General features: G+C 57.9%; 4 protein-coding genes and 1 long non-coding RNA gene across 22 annotated transcripts in view; 3 read left to right on the top strand and 2 right to left on the bottom strand.

Annotated features, from left to right (window-relative positions):
- The window catches only part of KCP (kielin cysteine rich BMP regulator), a 29,508-nt gene extending 25,273 nt beyond the window's left edge, over positions 1–4,235 (top strand). For 10 of the 13 annotated variants that reach the window (XM_082472234.1, XM_082472225.1, XM_082472236.1 and 7 more), the window contains 9 exons: positions 394–482; positions 803–905; positions 1,007–1,149; positions 1,403–1,575; positions 1,657–1,768; positions 1,863–1,964; positions 2,765–2,929; positions 3,372–3,678; positions 3,815–4,235. In XM_082472234.1, coding sequence (XP_082328360.1) covers positions 394–482; positions 803–905; positions 1,007–1,149; positions 1,403–1,575; positions 1,657–1,768; positions 1,863–1,964; positions 2,765–2,929; positions 3,372–3,678; positions 3,815–4,083 — 1,463 coding nt within the window. In that variant the 3' untranslated portion in view covers positions 4,084–4,235. Of the gene's footprint in view, positions 1–393; positions 564–802; positions 906–1,006; positions 1,150–1,402; positions 1,576–1,656; positions 1,769–1,862; positions 1,965–2,764; positions 2,930–3,371; positions 3,679–3,814 lie in introns of those variants that run through there. The other 3 variants (XR_014266608.1, XR_014266609.1, XM_082472227.1) reach the window with 3 other exon arrangements.
- Positions 4,236–5,426: 1,191 nt separating this feature from the next.
- Positions 5,427–17,140, top strand: LOC309665658 (uncharacterized protein). 6 transcript variants are annotated; one of them, XR_014266618.1, is made up of 10 exons: positions 5,427–6,420; positions 6,501–6,662; positions 7,499–7,566; positions 7,942–8,048; positions 9,664–9,731; positions 10,032–10,414; positions 10,466–11,270; positions 11,342–11,736; positions 15,381–15,500; positions 16,705–17,140. XR_014266618.1 is itself a non-coding variant. In XM_082472301.1 (10 exons), exons 1-10 carry the CDS (start codon positions 5,998–6,000, stop codon positions 11,921–11,923), a joined length of 2,301 nt encoding a protein of 766 aa, XP_082328427.1. In that variant the 5' UTR covers positions 5,427–5,997; the 3' UTR covers positions 11,924–11,949. The 6 variants fall into 6 exon arrangements, 5 of the variants coding, with proteins under 5 accessions (XP_082328427.1, XP_082328426.1, XP_082328429.1 ...); XM_082472301.1 differs by lacking the exons at positions 15,381–15,500; positions 16,705–17,140 and adding an exon at positions 11,821–11,949 and having other exon boundaries at positions 11,342–11,431; positions 11,645–11,736; XM_082472300.1 differs by having other exon boundaries at positions 15,381–17,140.
- On the bottom strand, positions 12,100–14,231 carry SPMIP1 (sperm microtubule inner protein 1; the record flags this gene model as incomplete). The annotated part of the gene is made up of 2 exons (XM_082472426.1): positions 12,100–12,232; positions 13,811–14,231. 2 exons carry the CDS (start codon positions 14,229–14,231, stop codon positions 12,123–12,125), a joined length of 531 nt encoding a protein of 176 aa, XP_082328552.1. The 3' UTR covers positions 12,100–12,122.
- Positions 12,226–14,844, top strand: LOC309665770. The gene is made up of 3 exons (XR_014266681.1): positions 12,226–12,341; positions 14,175–14,275; positions 14,761–14,844. It is a non-coding gene; the product is annotated as an uncharacterized lncRNA (long non-coding RNA).
- Positions 14,775–17,545, bottom strand: ATP6V1F (ATPase H+ transporting V1 subunit F). The gene is made up of 2 exons (XM_082472441.1): positions 17,147–17,545; positions 14,775–15,245 (listed from the first exon to the last, which is right to left on the bottom strand). The coding sequence occupies exons 1-2, from the start codon at positions 17,302–17,304 to the stop codon at positions 15,044–15,046; spliced, it is 360 nt and encodes a 119-aa protein (XP_082328567.1). The 5' UTR covers positions 17,305–17,545; the 3' UTR covers positions 14,775–15,043.
- Between the last annotated feature and the right edge of the window lie 872 nt (positions 17,546–18,417).

Genomic DNA, 18,417 nt, shown 5'->3' with positions numbered 1-18,417 from the left:
TGTTCTTTTGTAGAAAGGGAGGGCTGTTCGTTGGGGTGGAGTAGGGACCCATGAGGTAGAGGGAGGCAGGGAATGAAGCCTGGATTCTCAAGACCTGGCCGGAGGCTTGGCTCAAGGACCCGAGGCCCACTAGCAGGGCATCGCACTGCTGAGCTGGCAGCTGGCCCAGAGGAAAGTTCCAGCTTCTGGCTCTTGCGGCTTCCGGGACACTCTGGACATCCCGAGCACTGGTGCAGGGTCTGCCATCTAGTAGGCCCCATGGTGCTGGTTGAAGAAATCAACACCATCAGGGTGCTAATTGGATGGGGTGGGCACCGCTCTGCCCTGGCCTTCAGGGTGAGCTCATGCAGGCGGAATGACAGTGCTCTCCCATCCCCATTTCTTCCTCCTCAGAATGTGTGGTGGAAGCTGAGGGCCGGAGAGTGGCAGATGGAGAGAGCTGGCGGGACCCCAGCGACGCCTGTATCACTTGCACCTGCCATGTGAGCTGGAGGTGGGAGGGTGAGGGTGGAGGACCTGAGAGATGGATAAAGGGAGGAGCCTCCGGTCACTGGACCAGAGAATATGGGGTCTTCGAGGTAATCAGAAAAAGGCGCCCCCTCTGGGCATCCCTGTGTGAGGGCAAGTAGCTGAAGGTGCATTTCATCCCCTACTTGAACATGAAGTGGCTGTTCTTGTGGGGCAGGGGCAGAGAGAGAGGGGGCTCCCGCCCCAGTCCCTGATCCAGAAGGTCTCCAAGAGTGTGAGGCCAGGGACTCCAGACCCTGCCGGAAGTCCCTAGAGCAATGGCATCTGTCCTCAGCGGGGCCACGTGGAGTGCCGCCTGGAAGAGTGCCAGGCCCTCTCCTGCCCCCACGGCTGGGCGAAGGTGCGGGAGGCTGGCAGGTGCTGTGAGAGATGCCAAGGTGCGGACCAGGGAGATGGGGGGGTCGGGGAGGGGGGAGGCGGGAGCGAGACCCAGTGTGAGGGATGGGCAGCGGACCCTCGCCCCTTACTGTCCCCTCAGCCCCCGCCCAGTCGTGCGCGCACCAGGGCCGGCAGGTGGCCTCCGGGGAGCGCTGGGCCGTGGACGCCTGCACCAGCTGCTCCTGCGTAGCCGGCGCCGTGAGCTGCCAGAGCCAGCGCTGCCCGCCGCTCTCCTGCGGGCCCGTGAGTACCGCTGTCTGAAGCGGTGGGATGGGAGGCCACTTGGCACCGCCCCCCTGGGTGCACCGGGGAAGGAGGAGGCTGGGCTCCCGGGTCGTGCAGTTCCCGAAGCAGCCACGAGGTGGCGCTCTGACCCCGCCAGCAGTAAGCCCAGGAGCCCTGGAGCCTTCCGGGCGATCCTCCGTCCCCCGGGAGGCTTTGCGTGGGGCACGGCAGGGAGCGCAGCGTGTCTGACGGTGTCTGGGGCGGAGGCCAGGACGAGGCCCCCGCCCTGAGTCCCGGCAGCTGCTGCCCCCGCTGCCTGACCCGGCCCGCTTCCTGCATGGCCTTCGGAGACCCTCATTACCGCACCTTCGACGGCCGCCTGCTGCACTTCCAGGGCAGCTGCAGCTACGTGCTGGCCAAGGACTGCCGTGGAGGGGACTTTAGGTGCGCAACTCCCTCTGCCTTCTCCCTGCCCCCTTATACCCGTCCCTGCTGACCACTGCATCTGGGCCTCCCACGCCGCAGCGTGCACGTGACCAACGATGACCGGGGCCGGAGCGGCGTGTCCTGGACCCACGAGGTGGCCGTGCTGCTGGGAGACGTGGCCGTGCGGCTGCTGCAGGCCGGGGCGGTCACGGTGAGTAGAGCCAAGGACCCGGGGAAGGTCGGTCCCGCGCTTTCCTCTCCGCTGTCCCAACGTCGCTCCTCCTCCCGCCTCCCTTCTCCTCCAGGTGGACGGGCGCCCCGTCGCCTTGCCCTTCTTGCAGGAGCCTCTGCTGTATGTGGAGCTGCGGGGACGCACGGTGATGCTACACGCCCAGCCGGGGCTCCAGGTGCGGCCGGGGCGAGTGGGGTGCAGGGGAGCCTCGGGCCTGTTCAGGTGTCTGTACCTGTAGAGGGAGTGGGGATACCAGCTACCTCCCAGGCCAAATGAGGCCACAGAGGTGAGAGAGTTCTGCTGGATTCTGAAGGGAGAAGAGGAATCAGGGTTACAGACCTCCACGTGTGATGAAAGGAGTTCTGAGCCTGGTTTGCGATCTTGACTCAGCCACCCACACACTGGGGCTCTTAGGCCATTACCTTAAGCCAATCCTCTCTGGGCCTCAGCTTTCCCATCAGTCAAATGGGGGAAGGGTTGGGAGGATGGGCAATGTCAACTGCTGTCTCCTGGGTGGTTTCAGAGATTTTTTCCAATTCCCATGTCAAAGAGTAGTTCACTCCCTGGCCTCCAGCAACAAGCACATTTGTAAATTCATAAAATAAGGCTTGTCTACTCTTATGATACAGACTCTAATTATGCTTTGTCCTCGGTAAGGCCCGAATGCCCATGAGAGAGTGACTCTCTGGAAGTGGGTTTCATTTCATGGGGGTGCCGAGTTCATGGAGGATGAGGGGAGAAGGTGCCCTTTTGAGGGAGCTGTGGGTGGCTCTTCATGTCTTCTGTGTTTGCCCAGGGCTGACAGGGCAGGTGCCTACTTGGCCTTGGCCAGGGCAGCCTCCCTTCCAGGAGGCAGCTCCACCCGTCCATTCTCCTCCCCTACAGCAGGGGGCGTGCTGACGCCGCCAGGATGGGCACTGGGCTTCCTGGGGCCCCTGCCTTTCCCCACTCTCCAGTCCCAGCCTCTCTGCACAGGTGCTGTGGGATGGGCAGTCCCAGGTGGAGGTGAGAGTGCCTGGCTCCTACCAGGGCCAGATTTGTGGGCTCTGTGGCAACTTCAATGGCTTTGCCCAGGATGATCTGCGAGGCCCTGAGGGGCTGCTCCTATCCACTGAGGCTGCGTTTGGGAATAGCTGGCAGGTGAGTGGCACAGGAGCTGGGGGGCAGCGGGGAGGCACAGTTGAGCATGAATCTCAGAGCAGCCCTCTGGTATGGAAAGGGAAGTTTGCACACAGGTGGGTTTTGGGGCTTTCAAGGAGGTTTGGGGCCTTCTTGCCTGCTATGGTGCTGGGGGAGGCAGGATGGCGTGTTGAAAGCGTTCTCATCATCTGAATCCCCAAGCCCTGCTTTGCCGCTCATGGACTGTGTGACCTTGGACAAGTCACTTATCTGCTCTGGGCCTTGGTTTGTCCATCTGTAAAATGGGGACAAAGAAAAAGTAGCTGATGCTTCCTTTGCTGTTCTTATAGGGAGGTTTATGAGGCTAAAACAAAATATTTGGTGGAAAGTGCTTTGAAGAACATAGCACACAAATGTTGGCTGCCAGTGGACGCTGCCATATAGAGCCGCTTTCCCCACCTAGGTCCCAGAGGGGCCAGGACCTGGTCGGCCCTGTTCTAAGGGCCGTGAGGTGGATCCATGCCGGGCAGCAGGGTACCGTGCCAGGCGTGAGGCCAACGCCCGGTGCAGGGCGCTGAAGTCCTCCCCGTTCAGTCGCTGCCATGCTGTGGTGCCACCAGAGCCCTTCTTTGCCGCCTGCGTGTATGACCTCTGTGCTTGTGGTCCTGGCTCCTTGGCTGACACCTGCCTCTGTGACGCCCTGGAAGCCTATGCCAGCCACTGTCGCCAAGCAGGGGTGACTCCTGCCTGGCGGGGCCCCACGCTCTGCGGTGAGGGGGCAATGCCCAGTGCGAGTTGGGGGAGGGGTGACACGGAGGGCTCAGGTCTGGACAGCGTAGGTACAGGGAGGGTCACGGGGTGGGCCTGGTGACTGGGAAGTGACTCTGCCTTCCACTCCACCTGCAGTGGTGGGCTGCCTCCTGGACCGTGGCTTTGTGTTTGATGAGTGTGGCCCACCCTGTCCCCGCACCTGCTTCAACCAGCATGTCCCCCTGGGGGAGCTGGCGGCCCACTGCGTAAGGCCCTGTGTTCCTGGCTGCCGGTGCCCCGCAGGCCTGGTGGAGCACGAGGCCCACTGTATCTCACCCGAGGCCTGCCCCCCAGTCCTGCTCACTGGGGACCAGCCACCCAGCACTCTGCCCAACCCCAGCCGGGAGCCCCAGGGGCCACCCTGAGCCAGGACGACACCGACCAGGATTCATCAGGCTAGAAGTCTCCCCTCGGAGAGAAGCTCCCATACTGCCCGGGCATCGGGAGCCTGGGTCTGGGCCCCGCAAAGACCCCAGCCGTGTGGAGTCAGAAGCAGTAAACTCGGGGACTGCCCTAAGGTTTCTCTGTGTATATGTGTGCTGCCTCTGGGTGCTGCGATGGTGGTGTGGGCTCTTTGGAACATGAGGTCCAGAGGTCAGTGTCCCCAGAGTCAGGGTGGTAGCAGCTGTGGGGTGGACCTTGCCCACTCTCTGCGCCTGCATCTCTGGGCTGCCCCTACCTGCCACACCCTGGTGCTGCCTGGGAAACCGTGCGATGGGCAGAAGGAGGACCCAGGTGTCCTGGTTCCAGCCCTGTGTTTACATGTAGCAGGCACGGCCTGTGGCCCCCGTGTGCGGCCCCCTATGGGGCCCTCTGTGGATCCATGCGGAATCCTGCAGGGGCTGAGGAGCACTGGGAAGGGGCTCAGTGCCCATGTGGCATCCCCCTTTCCTTGGGGATATTGAGTGCTCAGGCACCTCCTGGGCCACCCTAAGAGCTGGTGACACAGGGACCCCATGCCTGGGTGGGGAACAGGAGAGACAATGTGTCTGTGATGACATACAGACAAATGTGATGAAATACACACACACAGCCCCCTCAGAAACCCAGATAAACACATGCATGTATCCTGCGTGTGTTCGCAGCTACACCCACCCCTGATGGACATGTGAGCAGGGGACACACATGTGACTTTCGAAGACATCCTTATAGGGGAAAGAACATGGGTTTTGAAATAGGAAAAAAAAAAGATCTCTTTCTTTGACAAGAAAAGTCTCTTTTCAACGAGAACTGTATTTTGAGTTCTCTCTGCCACCTACCGGCTATGTGACCTTGGTTTTTTTAGGGACCTTAGCTAAAGATTGGGGTTGGGGGGACCCTAGTATTCCAACAGGGAGTGAAGGGAGGGCGTTGGGCTGAACCAAGACACCCCCCCCCCCCCCGCCTGCTTGCTCAGCCTGCTTCTGCTGGGGCCCCGTTCATGGAGCGGTTCCAAAGCAGCAGGCAGGCCAGGCTGCTCATGATGGCAGGGGATGCGAAGATTACAGACCATCACATATGCCTCTTCCCTCCCCTTGTCATTACTTCTACAAACTGTGTCCTCATCTGCTGTATCTCGTGTGTTGCGGAGAATAAACAGAGTGACCCGTGGACAGCTTGGAGCAAGCACTAGGGAAGCGCGTTACCGCTCACACTCGGGACTACGTTTTCCCAGAGCCTGTTTCTCGTGCTGTCTGTCCCCAGATGAGGGAGACAGTGCCATGTGTTAGGTAGGACAACTTACTCTCTGGGGCCCGGTTTTCTTTTCTGTGAAATGGGGATGAAAACGATACCACCTACTTCATAGAGTTGCTTCAAGGAAGGATTACATGTACGTAGCATTTTGTGTCCTGCCATACAGTTAGTTGTTGGGAGCTGCTGCCTGAATTGGGCATATATCACATACCATATAATGCAGTTGCGAGCTTCATACATACAGTTGACATTTGAACAACATGGGTTTGAACTGCACGGGCCCACTTACACTCAGATTTTTTTCAATGGTAAATACTACAGCACTACACCTCCCAGGTAGGTTGAATCCTCAGATATGGAGGGCAGACTATAAGTTATATGTGGATTTTTGACTGCAAGGAGGGTTGGGCCCCTAACCCCCGTGTTGTTTAAGGGCTAACTGTACGTATAAAATAGATGCTCATTTGGGACTGCAAACACACGCACACACGTCGTTCTCTATCAGGGCCACAGTCCTCACCCCACACTGCCACCCACGTGGCCGAGAAACCTGCGTGAGGGTCAGGTTTCTATGAGACTTGGCTGAGGCCCAGGCCCTGGCTCAGATGTCAGGGCCCTGCGTTACTGCGCTCAGCAGCCCTTGTCTCCTCCTTGCTCCGTCCCCAGCTCCTGATCCTCCTCCTCTCTCCAGGAGCAGCTGGGGGAGGGGAGGGGGGTGGACGTCCTCCCCGGCCCCCTGCCCCATGGAGCAGGCAGCCACACCTGGGGGCCTAGGGCTCCCTTGTAGCCCCAGGCAGGCCTTGGCCCTGTACCAGCACCTCTTCCAGTGCCCTGCAGGCCTGGGCCAGCTCTGGGCTGCCCTGCAGCAGGTGAGGGTGACAGGGCAGCGTCTACGAGGGGGCAGGCTCTCCGTGGGGTCTGACTCCACCTTGCCTCCCCAAGTGGGAGACGGCCGGACCTGTCCCTCAGGCCTCGAACTGCCCACCGTGCTGCTGCAGATGGAGCGAGGCCGGCGGGCCCAGGAGCAGGTAGGCGGCCGTTGGCCAGGGAGGGTGGCAGAGGGCAGGGTGCGTGCCCGCTCACATCCTGGCACCCCACCTTCCTGCAGCTCCTGTGGGATTTGGAGCTGCTGACCGGGGCAGGGCTGGGCCTCTCCTGGCCCCCCTGGGCCCAGTTCTGCGGTCTGAGGGACCAGGCCTGGTGTGCGTGGAGCCAGTGCAGTAAGCCCCGTGGTAGGACAGATGGGGGCTCTGAGCGGCTGACAAGTGGGGTGAGCTGGGGTGTGGCTGAGGGAGGGGGGCGGTCAGTGAAACACTGGGGCACTTGTAGTGGTTGAGAAGTGGAAGGAATGTGGTCTCTGGAGACAGATGGATCTGGGTTCAAATCTCTGCTCTGACGCTCCCTGTGGACCGTAAGCCTGTTTCCTCAGCTACAAAATGGGGAAGATAATAGCTGTTTTTCAGAGGGCTGCTGGGAGGATTGTGAACTCATCTGTGTAAAGGGTTTAGCATCATGCCTGGCATACAGGACCATTCTGGCTTGCTACCGTTCCACAGTGAACTGTCTTGGTCAAATCAACAGCGTGGTGACACCTAGAAGCCTTCAGACATGGCTGCAGCAAGGGAGGAAAGCAGGCCTGGCGGGGCCCAGAGGGCAGAGGCACTGATGCCCAGGGTGCCCCAGAGATGAGACCCTGAGCAGCCCCAGCCCCAGGCCCCTCCCTCCGGGGCTGGTGGCTGGTCCCACCCTTCTAGGAAGGAGGGTGCTGTGGTGACTGGGAACTGGGATGTGCCTCCCAGTCCCAGCTCAGCCACCAACTGCCTGAGGCCCTTTGGGCAGGTTAGTAGCTTGTAACAGGAGGGGGTGTTAGTCATGACCACTAAGGAAGTGTCCAGCCAACACTTTTAGCCAAGACTGCAGTCTCATCTGAAGGCTTGAGTGGGCAGGAGGGATCCATTTCCAAGCTCCTTGACTTGGAGGGGAAGGCGGGGGGTCACAAGGGCACAGATGCCAGGAGGAGGGATCACTGGGGGCTGTTTTAGAGGCTGCCTGCCACATAGGGGGATGATGCCCTGTAGACTAGGGTACCCCCCCCCATCCTTCCAGAATTCCAGGCTGTGCCCATCGCCCCAGGCTGAGGACTCCCTGAGCCAGGACCGTCAGCTCCTGGAGGGGTGAGTCTCCCAGGGAATTCTGTCCACTCTGTGTTGGCACACAGAGTGACCAAACACTGGACCCTTTGCCCCGTCTCCCTCCACAGCCCTGCCCAGCGACCCCTCCTCGTGCCCCCAGATCCTCCTGGGGTTCTCACTCAGTTATACCCATATGGTTGCCCCACAGCCTCTGGACAGGGTAACCTTGAGTTCCAGCTCCTGGAATCCAGTGGCGGGTGCAGGCGTGGGGAAGGCCTCCGTGGACTGAGTTTTGGTCTTGGGGTGGGAAGGCTCCGCAGCCTGCTGTGGGTGAGGAGTCTGGCAGACAGGCTGCCCCCAGCCAATCGGAGCCCAGATGCAAGAGGTGCACCTGAGGCATCCTTTGCATTCCTGCAGGGGGCTGGCAGAGGACCCATCGTCAGCCCTGGATCTGAGTGAAGCCAGGTTTGATGCAGACCCAAGGTGGGAGAGCCCCGGCATGCCTGCAGATGGGCCCACATCTGGTACGTTGACAGCAGGGGTTTGCAGCCAGGAGAACAGGAGCCCCTGGGCTGGAGCGGCCAGCCTAGGTTGGGAGAAGCGGGGAAGCCCTCACCCCAAGTCCCAGGATTCCAGTCCATCCTCACCTGTTCTTTGCCTCATACCTTTTTGTGGGCTGCCAGGGGCACCCAGGGACAGCAAGTAGGTTTTCTTTTATATGCCAATTCCACCTGATTGGTGCCAGCTGTCTCAGGCACTGTGTCCAGGAGGATTCTGAAGCTAAGCTGGGGCTCAGAGGAGAAAGCGCTGGGAATGACTGTCTGTCCTCCCTGTCCTCCAGCGAGGAGGGAATGGAATGGCAGCTCCAAGCTGCCTAGCTGCCACCCTCATGCCAGGCCCTGGGGAGATACAGGGCACAAAAGAGACTTGGCCAGTCAGTTGTCCTCATCTCTGTGGAGATCACAGCCTAGTGAGAGGGTGTGACAATAAACAGGCAATTAGAATTCAGTGGGATGGATGCTGTGAGCCCTGGGCCTGTTAATTTAATTTAAATGAAACAGGCTGTCAAACGATTTGTTAAATAATAAGCCTAGCAAAGTCATAAGCTTTTAATTGTGACATCATGCATGGGAGAGAGGAGGAAAGTGCCGATGATTATTTTCTGATTGACAGAAAAATTTTTACAAGTATATTATCTCTTGGGAATACATTGATGGGAGACATCTATTACAACATTATAACCAGTGAAATAAATGATCTAGTAAGTCAACAGATCAGAATTACAGAGGGACAGGGTTGGAGGTTATTTTCACAGTTCATGGCAATAATTTCTGAAGGCTTGGGAGTCTTATCAGACCTCTTCAGAACTCTTCAAAAGACAGATTTGTTTTCACAGAGAACATTCCCATTTGGTTACTGTTATGAATATTCACACATCCATATTGCATAAAGATGGCACTTCTCGTGAGAGTTCTCAATTTAAGACCTTACGAGATCAGGTTCTTCTAAGTAGTTTTATGGATGCAAAACGATGCTTCTTCCTCCACAGCTGCAAAGGAGCAGCGACATTTCATCTCTTTTTTTAGATTCCTTTCGTTAATTATGAAGACTTGCAGTTTTTAGGCTAGCCTCTGGCCTAACATTCCACTTCTTGAATTTCATTTGGTTTTGCTGTCGGAAACCAAGAAAGAGCTAAAGAGGATTATCCTTAATAATAGGAAAGTCAGGGGCATACTGTGGGGCTGGACAGGCACACAAGGACAAAGTGCGGGTGTCCTTATGAGGGACTGAGGAGCCTGGAAAACAGTCCCTTCCTGCTCCTGGGCCTCCCCTGGCGGTTTTGAGGAAAAGGGTGTGCAGGTTCCTCGGAGGTGGTCCTTGGCTGGGAGGATGAGGAAGATGGGGTCGGCTGCTGGCAGGCAAGCCTGAGAAGCAGGCACATAGCAGACTGTGTAAATAAAGGTGGAATGATGAACTGCGACGGCCTTGAAGTTCCAACACCAGCCCTCAGGGTACCCCACCACCACATCCCCTCACGTGCTGGGGACTCCCTAGGCTTCTTGGTTCCAGTTCTGTGGGATGCGTGTGAGGGCCTGGGACATGAGCAGAGGGCTCTCAACATCTGTCTGTCTCCCTCAGGCTGCTCACAAGAGCTGAACCTCACCACCAGCAGTAGCTTTGGAGAACCAGGAAGCTCCGAGTTCAAGGTGAAAGGGTCGAAGCGTCCTGGGCAAGACCCCTCTCAGATTGGGGACAGCAGAGGTGGGGTCTGTCTGGGAGGAGACTGCAGGGGTGAGAAGCCCGCAGCCAGGTGGAAGAAGGGGCCATCACTGAAGCCCCTTTTACACTACATAACATGGGTTTTACGAATTTAGGAATTGGGCAAGTGCCCTAATGGAAGTGAGGCCCACTGGGGTAGCCACTGGGGTCTCCAGGCTCCCCTGGGGGAAGTGGCCCTGGCACGAGGATTCCCTCACAAACCTGGGAAAGCTGCTCTTCCTTCCTAGGAGCTGGCCCAGAGGGAAGACGGGGAGCTAGCAGGGCCCATGCCCCAGAGGCCCCATCAGCCACCATCCAGAAGCCTCCAGGAGAAGAAGCTGGCTCAGGGAGCCCCAGGGCCCTCAGGCCTCCCCTCCCAGGGCCTGCCAGAACCCCAGGATCCCCTGGAGGGGCTGGGCTGGAGCCTGGGCCAGGAGAGAGCAGAACTAAAGAAACTGCTAAGAACTGAGATTCCTCAGAGTCAGAGAGAGGAGGCCCCTCAGGATCAGAGAGGGAAGGCCCTCCAGGGGGAGGACAAGGAAGTTCCTCAAAGTAAGAGAGAGAAGACGAACGAGGGTCAGAGTGGGGAGGCCCCTCAGGCTCTGAGGGAAGAGGTCTCGGAAGGTCAAAGGTGGGAGACCTTTGAAGGTCAAAGACCTTCGAAGGTCTCGGAAGGTCAAAGGTGTGAGAACAAAGAGGCTCCTCGAGGTCAAAGCGGAAGTCGCCTTAAGTGCCGGAGAAAGGAGGCCCTCCGGGAGCAGAGTGAGGATTCTCCTCAGGGCCCGGAAGTGAAGATGCTTCAGTCTAAGGAGCGCAGAGGCCGTGTCTCACAAGCCTGGGAGGTGGCTCGGGGAGAGGCACCTACCCCGCCCCGGGAGGAAGGCGGCTCCCTGGGAATTCCGGGGGGCTTCTGCAGGTCCCTGGGAGAACAGACGCCGCAGCCTGGGGGAAGGGAGGGCCCGGACCCGCGGGGAAGGACCACCCAGCTGAGGCAGGTTAAGACCGGTGGCCCGAGAGGAGAGAGCGCAGCGGCCGTGAGAGAGCAGGGGCCCGCCCGGGAAGGGGCGCCGGCTCCCCTTACGCCCCCGGGGCCTCCGGCCCGGCCGCCGCTCCCACGCCCAGGAGCTGTGTTGCTAGCGGCCCTACGCACTGGTGGTTCCGGGCAGCGGGAGCGCCCCGCAGCTCTCCCAGGGCACTCGGGCCTGCTGAGCGATCCGCACTCGCTTCAGGGCCCAGGAGGAAGCCCTGGCCCGGCGGAGCAGGAGCTGAGCAGCTCCATAGGGCTCCCGGGCGCCCTCGGGGGGCGGAGGGGAGGTGCCGAGGCCCCCAGAGCCTCGAAGACCGCGTGGCCCGAGTCCCCGAGCAGGGACAGGCGGTCGGCGGGCGTGAGCGCGGCGCAGCAGGAGACGGCTCTGCAGCGGCTGCTGGAGCTGCACAGTGAGGCCAGGCGTCGGCGGCAACAGGACCGCGAGCAGCAGCGGCTCCGGGTGTGCGGCCGGGCCGGGAGGGCGGGGCACCGGGGGGCGGCCGATCGGCTGCTGACAGACGCCTCCTCCAGGTCTTGGAACGCCTCCGCATCGCCAGGAACCGCCACTGCCGCGTGCACCCCTTGGGACCCCCACCGAGCCCGGCTCAGCTCCCACCACAGGCAAGACCCCTAGGAGAAGGCGGTGGGGCTGCCAAAACCCTGCCTGGGCGGGGGGCGGGGCGCGACCCGTGTCCCTTTGACTTGCGCGCACCGCGCACTTGCGATGACCCCAGCGGAGCGGGAGGGGCCGGCCTGCCCGGGTGCTGCCCTCTGCTGGCCGCATCGAGCCCCGGGGCTGGGAGGAGCGGCGCTCAGCCCTCGGCCCCGCTCCAGGAGGACGCGGCCGGACAGCGGCGCGCCCTGCGGGAGCAGCTGAAGCAGATACAACGGGAGAGGACCGGGCGGCTGCGAGCCCTCGGGGCCAGGTGAGGGGGCGGGCGGGGAGGCTTGTGGGGTGGTGGCGGTCCCTTTTCCCTGGCATCTGGGATGAAAGGCCACTCTTCCCACAGGAACACCCAGAACTTCCAGCAGCTACTGTGGCCCCCTGGCTCTGAGGAGCCTGCGCCTGGAGAGCGTCGCTCACTCTTCCCAGCCCCCTCTGGTCACTGCTGAATCCTCAAAGGGACGATTAAAGAGACGGGGATTTAAGGAAAAAGCAAGAGGGCAACCTGTAGGTCAGAGGTAGTTTCAGAAAGGCCCAGAACGCAGCCTCAGGGCCTGGGAGAGCCAGACACAGACACGCACGGCACTTTCGGCCCACCACGTGTGTTATTTCTTCTTCCCTCCCCTAAGCCCACTGCCTGGCCCACGGTCAGAGGGCCAGGTCCTGGGGGTCAAGCAGTGCGAAGGCCCCATTCTTGCGGAAGAAAGATTCAATGCGGCACATCTTGCAGGAGACCAGTTCTTGCTTCACTGGGGGGCCTGGGAAAAGATGTCAGAGGCCAGGAATGGATTCCTGGGAAAGGAACTCGCAGAGCCCGGGAGCCCTCCCTGCATAAACCTAGGAATCTGCCTGTGTTGTATCCACTTTGTAAGTGTGAAAAAATAAAAAGAAGTGCTTCTGAGGAGTGGGGGCTATGGGGAAACAGGGAGCTGGCTGGCTGCCCGGACCAGCAGTGATGGCCAAATGCCAGTCAGCTGGGTGCCAGCATTTCCCCCAGCCTCAGAATCCTCCATGGAGGCGGGTGGTGGGACTCCCAGCCATGCTTGTTACAGAGCTAGACTTCTCTGGGGCAGACAGGGCTTCTTTCTACCTCCTGCTCCCCTTTTGGGGTTCACCTCCTGCTTTCATTTGGAAATTACTCCCTTTCCTCCCCACTTAGGGCCCCGGGGAAAGTAGGGGGATTTTTTTTAGGCAAAATTTCAACTGTGTTTATCACCAACCATCCACCTTTTCTGTGCAGGAGCTGGAGAAAACATGTGACTGAGTAGTCTCACTTGAAATTCATGACCACAGACAGCAAAGGGACATGTCTCCTCACCCAGCAAACCCACAACACTCCCTGGCATATTCTTTTCCCCACACCTTGACTCTTCATCTCAAACTGCACCAGTGCCTTTGCTCCTCTCCTGCCCAGCTGATGACCATGACTCAATCCAGCTGGACAGCCTTCTGGGCAATACCATCTCCCTACCTCTCGCTGTGTCCTCTGCCTTCTCCAGTTTGATCCAGCCTCTGGAGCTCCCTGGGTAAGCCCACCCAGTCTCGGGGCTTTAAAGAGCACCTATATTCTGATGACCCCCCAAAACTGCATCTTCAGCTCTGACTTCCCTCCATAGGGCGACTCCCATACACAGCCGACTTGCCGACACCTCCAGTGCAAAACACCCAACACTGACCTGTCTTCACACCTCCCCAGCCCTGCCCCCTCCACCAGTCTCCCCTGCTGTAGCTGCTTCAGCCGAACACCTGGGCATCACCATTGCATTCTCTTTCCTTGTCTCATTCAAACCATCAATAAGTTCTCTTGATTCTTCCTCCAAAACATATCCGGAATCTATTTCAGCTCTACCACTAATCACCCTAGCCCAAGCCATCATCATCTCTTGCCAGGATAGCTCAGCCATCTGCCAGAGTCTACTCTTGTCCCTAAAAAGGCCATTACCTACAGAATAGGGTGATTTTTTTTAAAAAAGTATATCAGCATCATTTACCTGCTTAATACTCTCCATGGCTTCCCCTTGAATTTAGAGTAAAACCCAAACTCCTCCTCCTTGTCATTTAGCTCACTCAGCCTTTAGGTCCCCAGAGAGGTCTTTCCTGACAGTCCAGTCTAAAGCCGCACATGCCCCCGTCCCCCTCCCCCATCATGCCTAGTTTCATCATGGAACCTGGCCCTCTCTTGCTCTTATGTTTATGGCCTGGACCCTCCATTAGAATGGATGTCCCCAAAAGGAGTGTCCATGTGCCTTGTGTGTCTAGCACCGAGAGCGCTGCCTGGCTTGTGGCAGGTGCTCTGTGTTTGTGAGGTGAATAATTTCCGGGAGGTTAGGGCTCACCCAGCTGCCAGCCATATGTGAAGTTGGTGGTGATGGGGAAGAGGTAGCGCCTCTCTGGCATGTCCAGTTTTCGGGTGTTGAGGTAGCGGTAGCGGCCCTGAAAGTCGTGGGAGATGCCTTCATACAGCAGGGCCCGGGTGGCAGGCAAGACTGGGTACATTTCTGACTGAATAGGAGCCTCCAGGGCAGGGCTGGGGGCCTTGGAAGGAACTGCTTTGGGGGCGGGCAGGGGTGAGAGGGGGGCTTTGGGGGGCAGGGCGGGCAGCTTGAGGGGTTCGTGGGCTGCAGTCTTAGCCTTCTGCTTGGCCTTCACCATCGACCCATACTTGTGGTGCCATTCACAGCGCAACATCTTCTCCCTCAGATACTCCTCCTTCCAGAAGTTCTGCCGCACTGTGTCCATGTTAAGTTGCCGAGACATGGTGGCAAAGGAAGGCGCAGGACCAGGGTGACTGCAGCTGAGGGGTGAGCACAGCAAGCAGAGCCCTTCTGACAGCAGGTGGCTGCCCAGGGACAGTCGCTCGGCAACCGAGCCTCACCTCACACAGGGCCATGCCCTCAGCACGCCTCACATGCCTTGCTTGCTGAGGCAGCCTCAGGCCGGGGCCGCCGGCTAAGAGCCTTGATCCCCAAACCTCATGCTTGACCCAGGCTAGTATCACAGGCTTCCAGGTTTCCTGTGATTTCTGCTTCCTTCCCTTGAGGTCTGGTCCCCTCCCAGCCAATACAGACTCAAGCTGGGGTGCCAGGGGACTGGACACACAAGCCTTCTTCCCTTCCTCCCTGCCAGAGCTGGCTACCTTTAATTCAGAGGACCAATCTGGCACAGTCTTCCTGGTCCAACTCCTCTATGCCTGGATCTTCGGCAGAACCTTTTCCAGCCCTGCCAATCGAATCCACTCCCCCACCCCCTCCCCGCAACAGCTTCATCCCACACGTGTCCTTTCTAGCACACAGCCTCAGATCGGAGAGAAGCAAGAACATTACTTTAATTTAACATCAACAAGGACACTGTGTAACAGCACGGGGAAGAGGTAATGGAGAGAAGACGCTCAGGCTTCCTGTACCCTAACCAGCCTTGATTTTAATGGCAGAGCCCCAGCAAGCCGGAAGCACCTCACCTAGCCTCTCGGTGGAGTGGGAAGGGGCAGGGAATCGGCACTCGGAGGCTCGAATCTTAGAGGAGGGCCGATGGCAAGCCTGGGGAGAGGCCGCGTGGCTGAGGGGAGTCCCCTAGCGCAGGTCTTCGGCCGTGAACACGCCCCTGGCCCTGCGCAGGATGGAGTCCTTGGCGGCATCATAGGGGTGCTCCTTGGATGGGATCTCCAGCACGGCCGGAATGGAGCGCTGGTGGGCATCGAGCGCGTGCCGCACCATCTCTGCGATGTACTGGTTGATGAGGATGATGCCGATGTCGTCCCGGTTTAGAAACTGCCTGTAGGGAGAGATGAGAAGGGAGTCCAAGGCAGCCCGCTCTGAGTTGGTGGGCTGGGCTGCAGAGGGGAACGAGCTGGATCCAGAGAGTGCAGTGGACAAGGATGCTACACTAAACTCTCTTCATTCTATTTAGAATCAATTTCAGCCCAAAGCTAAGGGCCATGGCTTCTACCTCCCCTGCTTGCAAGGCTCCCAACTGAACTGCTAATGAAAATGAGGGTGCATGCTGGTGTATTCCTTACGCTGCCTTCGGGTAAGAAAGGGAGAGGATAAGAATATATACGTCTGTCCCTTTGTATCTGCATAAAGAAAAAGCAGAAAGATAAGGAAAAAACTAAGTGGTTACGGGGTGGAGGAAGGAGGTAATGAAGTAGAAGAGGTCGGGGTGCGAGTGTGACTTCTCAATGTATATACCTTTTAAATATTAATTTGTAAACCACATGAACCTTTCAGAAGAAAACATTAAATTTTTTAAGGTTGAGGGGGCGCTGTTCAGACCACTCAAGGTCTATGCTAATGAGGGCAGGGCGTGGGTCAGAGGGGAAGTTTGGCCTGAGCCAAGAACACAACACAGGAAGAGGAAAATCAGTAACGAAGGAATCACACTTTCCACACAGAGAGAACCCGGCACCGGGCTCTTACTTTCTTGTGATCAACCACCCATTCATTAATTTATTTACTCATTAAAAACTGTTTACTGAGCAGCTACTCTGTGCCAGACACTAGGGCAGGTTAGACTTGATGACTTCTGAGATCCCTTTTGGTTGGAAACTTGGGAAATTCTTGAAGTAAAATTTGTCCTTCTCTCATGACAACTTGGGTCACTTTACCAGACTGCTTAGAGATCAGCAGAAATCAGCCTCCCGGGTCAGAGCCTATCACACCCCAGGCAGCAGGAACCAGTCTCAGCCGGTAGCTCAGGGCTGGGCTGTTTAGGGGGAAACAAGCGAGAGTGGTTTGTTCCTGGGACTTGGCACAGGGGCCCTAGAGAAGGGGTGTGGGAAAGAACAGGGGGCTGGCACCCTCAACTCTAGTCACCAGGACACCTCCTGGATTAAGGGACATGCCTGCACCCACATTTTGAAGCTATTGCTCTTAACCCAGAACAGGAAGTGAAGATTTGAAGTGCCTGGTCTCAGCAGAAGGTAGGACAGTCCTGATATTGTCCGCTGTGCTCAGGACAACGGGAAATTCCAAGGCGACTGAGGAGAGAGCTACACAGGCAGAGTGTAGCCCTGGCTTAAGAAAGGCAGAAAGGGTGGGACTGGGTTCAAATCCCTGCTCGCTCTCGTCTGAATCACAGAGTGTGCCTTAACCGCTCTGAACTTTAGTTTTCTCACCAGTAAGTGGGAATAACCCCTACCTCACAAGACGATTGTGAGCCTCTGAGGGAGATGAAAATACAAGAAAGCCCAAGCCCACTGCCCGTGTGTTCACTGAGTGTGTGGTTCCTTTAGGTGTCAACTCGCAAGAGAGTCGAGTGCTTGCAATGCCCGGAGCCTGCTCTACGGGTGAACTGGGGGAGCCCCTGCAGGGGAGCTGAGACTAGCCCCCTCCGGGCCTGGACGCTCCGGACGCTCAGCTCTGGCGGGCCAGGTTGGGCCGAGGGGCGGCGCCCGCCCGTCACGAGCTCTGTTCCCCTTCTTTCCTGACACACGGTCATGTGACAGGGGGGAGTTTGTGGACCCGACATAGCCCCGGTCCCACCGAGGCCCAAAAGGGAACTTGGGACGCGGAGACCCCCCTCTCCAGAAGGGGAGGTGGACCGACTTCCCCGACCCTCGAGGACGGGGTCTGACACTTCGGCCAAGGTCTGGAAGCCCAGGGCCGCCCCCGCCTTCTCCCCGCGCTCCCACCAGGCAGCTGAGGGTCCCGTTCAGGCCTCGCGGGCTACCGTACCGGAAAGTGTCTTCGATCTCATTGATGGTAGTATCTTTCTCCACCACCAGGAAATTAGGGTGGCGGTTCTTGTTAAGCTCCCCTATGCCGCCCAGCAGGAAGCCAGTCACCGTGTCCTCGTCTCCGATCACCGCAATTAGCTTCCCCCTCCCCGCCATCCTTTCAGTCCGGCAACGATCAGCCGCAACCTCCGGGTGTCACCAAAGCCCCGCCTCGGTAGCGTACATCCTTTTCGGCCACACCCCCAGTCTTTCGACATGCGCAGTTCCACCAGTCCGCCTCCCGGGACATGCGCGTTAAGAGCAAAAGCGCCTGAATCCGAATACGACTGCGCCTTAAAGGGAGGTCCGAACCGGCGGGCTACGATTCCCAGAAGTCCGCGCGGCGTCGCCGTCTCTCGGAGGCGCGTTCGATCGGTAAGTTCGACAAACGTGTTGAGGCTACTGCTGTTAGGCGCCGAGACGCCAAAGAAGACGGTTCCTGTTCTCGAGAGTAAGGTCCGAGTCTGTATCGTGTATGTATGTAATTGTGACACAACTAGTGTTATTTATTCAGTTAATGAAAGGATGGGCAAGTTAATGATGATACTGTCTAGTGAGGTAGAGCGTTGACAAAGCAGTGTGTCAATTGCTAAAACGTGAGAAGTACGTGGAAGCACACATCAGGTGTAACTAACCCGTGGGAGAGGGGGCGCGCAGAGAAGGTCGCCAGCAGGATGAAGGGCTAGAGATGAGGACGAGAGGTTGTTCTCAGGAAGAGGAGCAGCACGTGCAAAGACTTAGCGGGGACTAGAAAGAATAAGTGCCTTTAAGAAAAGATAAAGAATCTGGAAGTTATCCTGAGGACAAAGTTGTTCTGAAGCCACTGAAGGATTTTAAGCAAGAGAATGATATGGCCAGGTTTATGTTTTAGCGATAGCATTGAGACCGTGCTGTGTGTGGAGGTAAGACTAAGGTGGAGAAACCATTGTGGTGAGAGATGGTGGTGGCCAGAAAGAAGCCAGGGGGTGGGGATGGGGAATGTGAGAGTCAGGTGGAGTCAAGAGATATTTAGAGACAAAAATGGACAGAACTGGGTTTGGGATTGGTTATGTTTGGGAAGTTAGACCAGGTGACTTCCAAGTTTCTGGCCTGTGCAGCTAGGTGGACAGGAGTAACATTCCTCAGAGAGTGAACTCTATGTATGAGATGAACATGTCGAAGGAGAGAGGTCTGCTCGCTCCTCCACCCTTTTAACAAAAAGGCATCCTGCATCTGGCATGTGATTTGCAA

The sequence above is a fragment of the Balaenoptera physalus genome (assembly GCF_965194825.1).
Source record: "Balaenoptera physalus genome assembly, chromosome: 8".
NCBI classification, from domain to species: domain Eukaryota; kingdom Metazoa; phylum Chordata; class Mammalia; order Artiodactyla; family Balaenopteridae; genus Balaenoptera; species Balaenoptera physalus.
The sequence above is the reverse complement of the archived record's forward strand: the minus strand, read 5'-3'. Positions and strand labels throughout refer to the sequence as shown.

Coding starts and splice junctions, on each gene's coding strand:
- LOC309665658 (XM_082472299.1), top strand. CDS start 5,998: ATGTCAGGGCCCTGCGTTACTGCGCTCAGCAGCCCTTGTCTCCTCCTT. Junction 9,732..10,031: donor CAGGAAGCTCCGAGTTCAAG/GTGAAAGGGTCG, acceptor CTTCCTTCCTAG/GAGCTGGCCCAGAGGGAAGA. Junction 11,737..11,820: donor CTGCGAGCCCTCGGGGCCAG/GTGAGGGGGCGG, acceptor CTCTTCCCACAG/GAACACCCAGAACTTCCAGC.
- ATP6V1F (XM_082472441.1), bottom strand. CDS start 17,304: ATGGCGGGGAGGGGGAAGCTAATTGCGGTGATCGGAGACGAGGACACG. Junction 15,246..17,146: donor GAGATCGAAGACACTTTCCG/GTACGGTAGCCC, acceptor CTCTCCCTACAG/GCAGTTTCTAAACCGGGACG.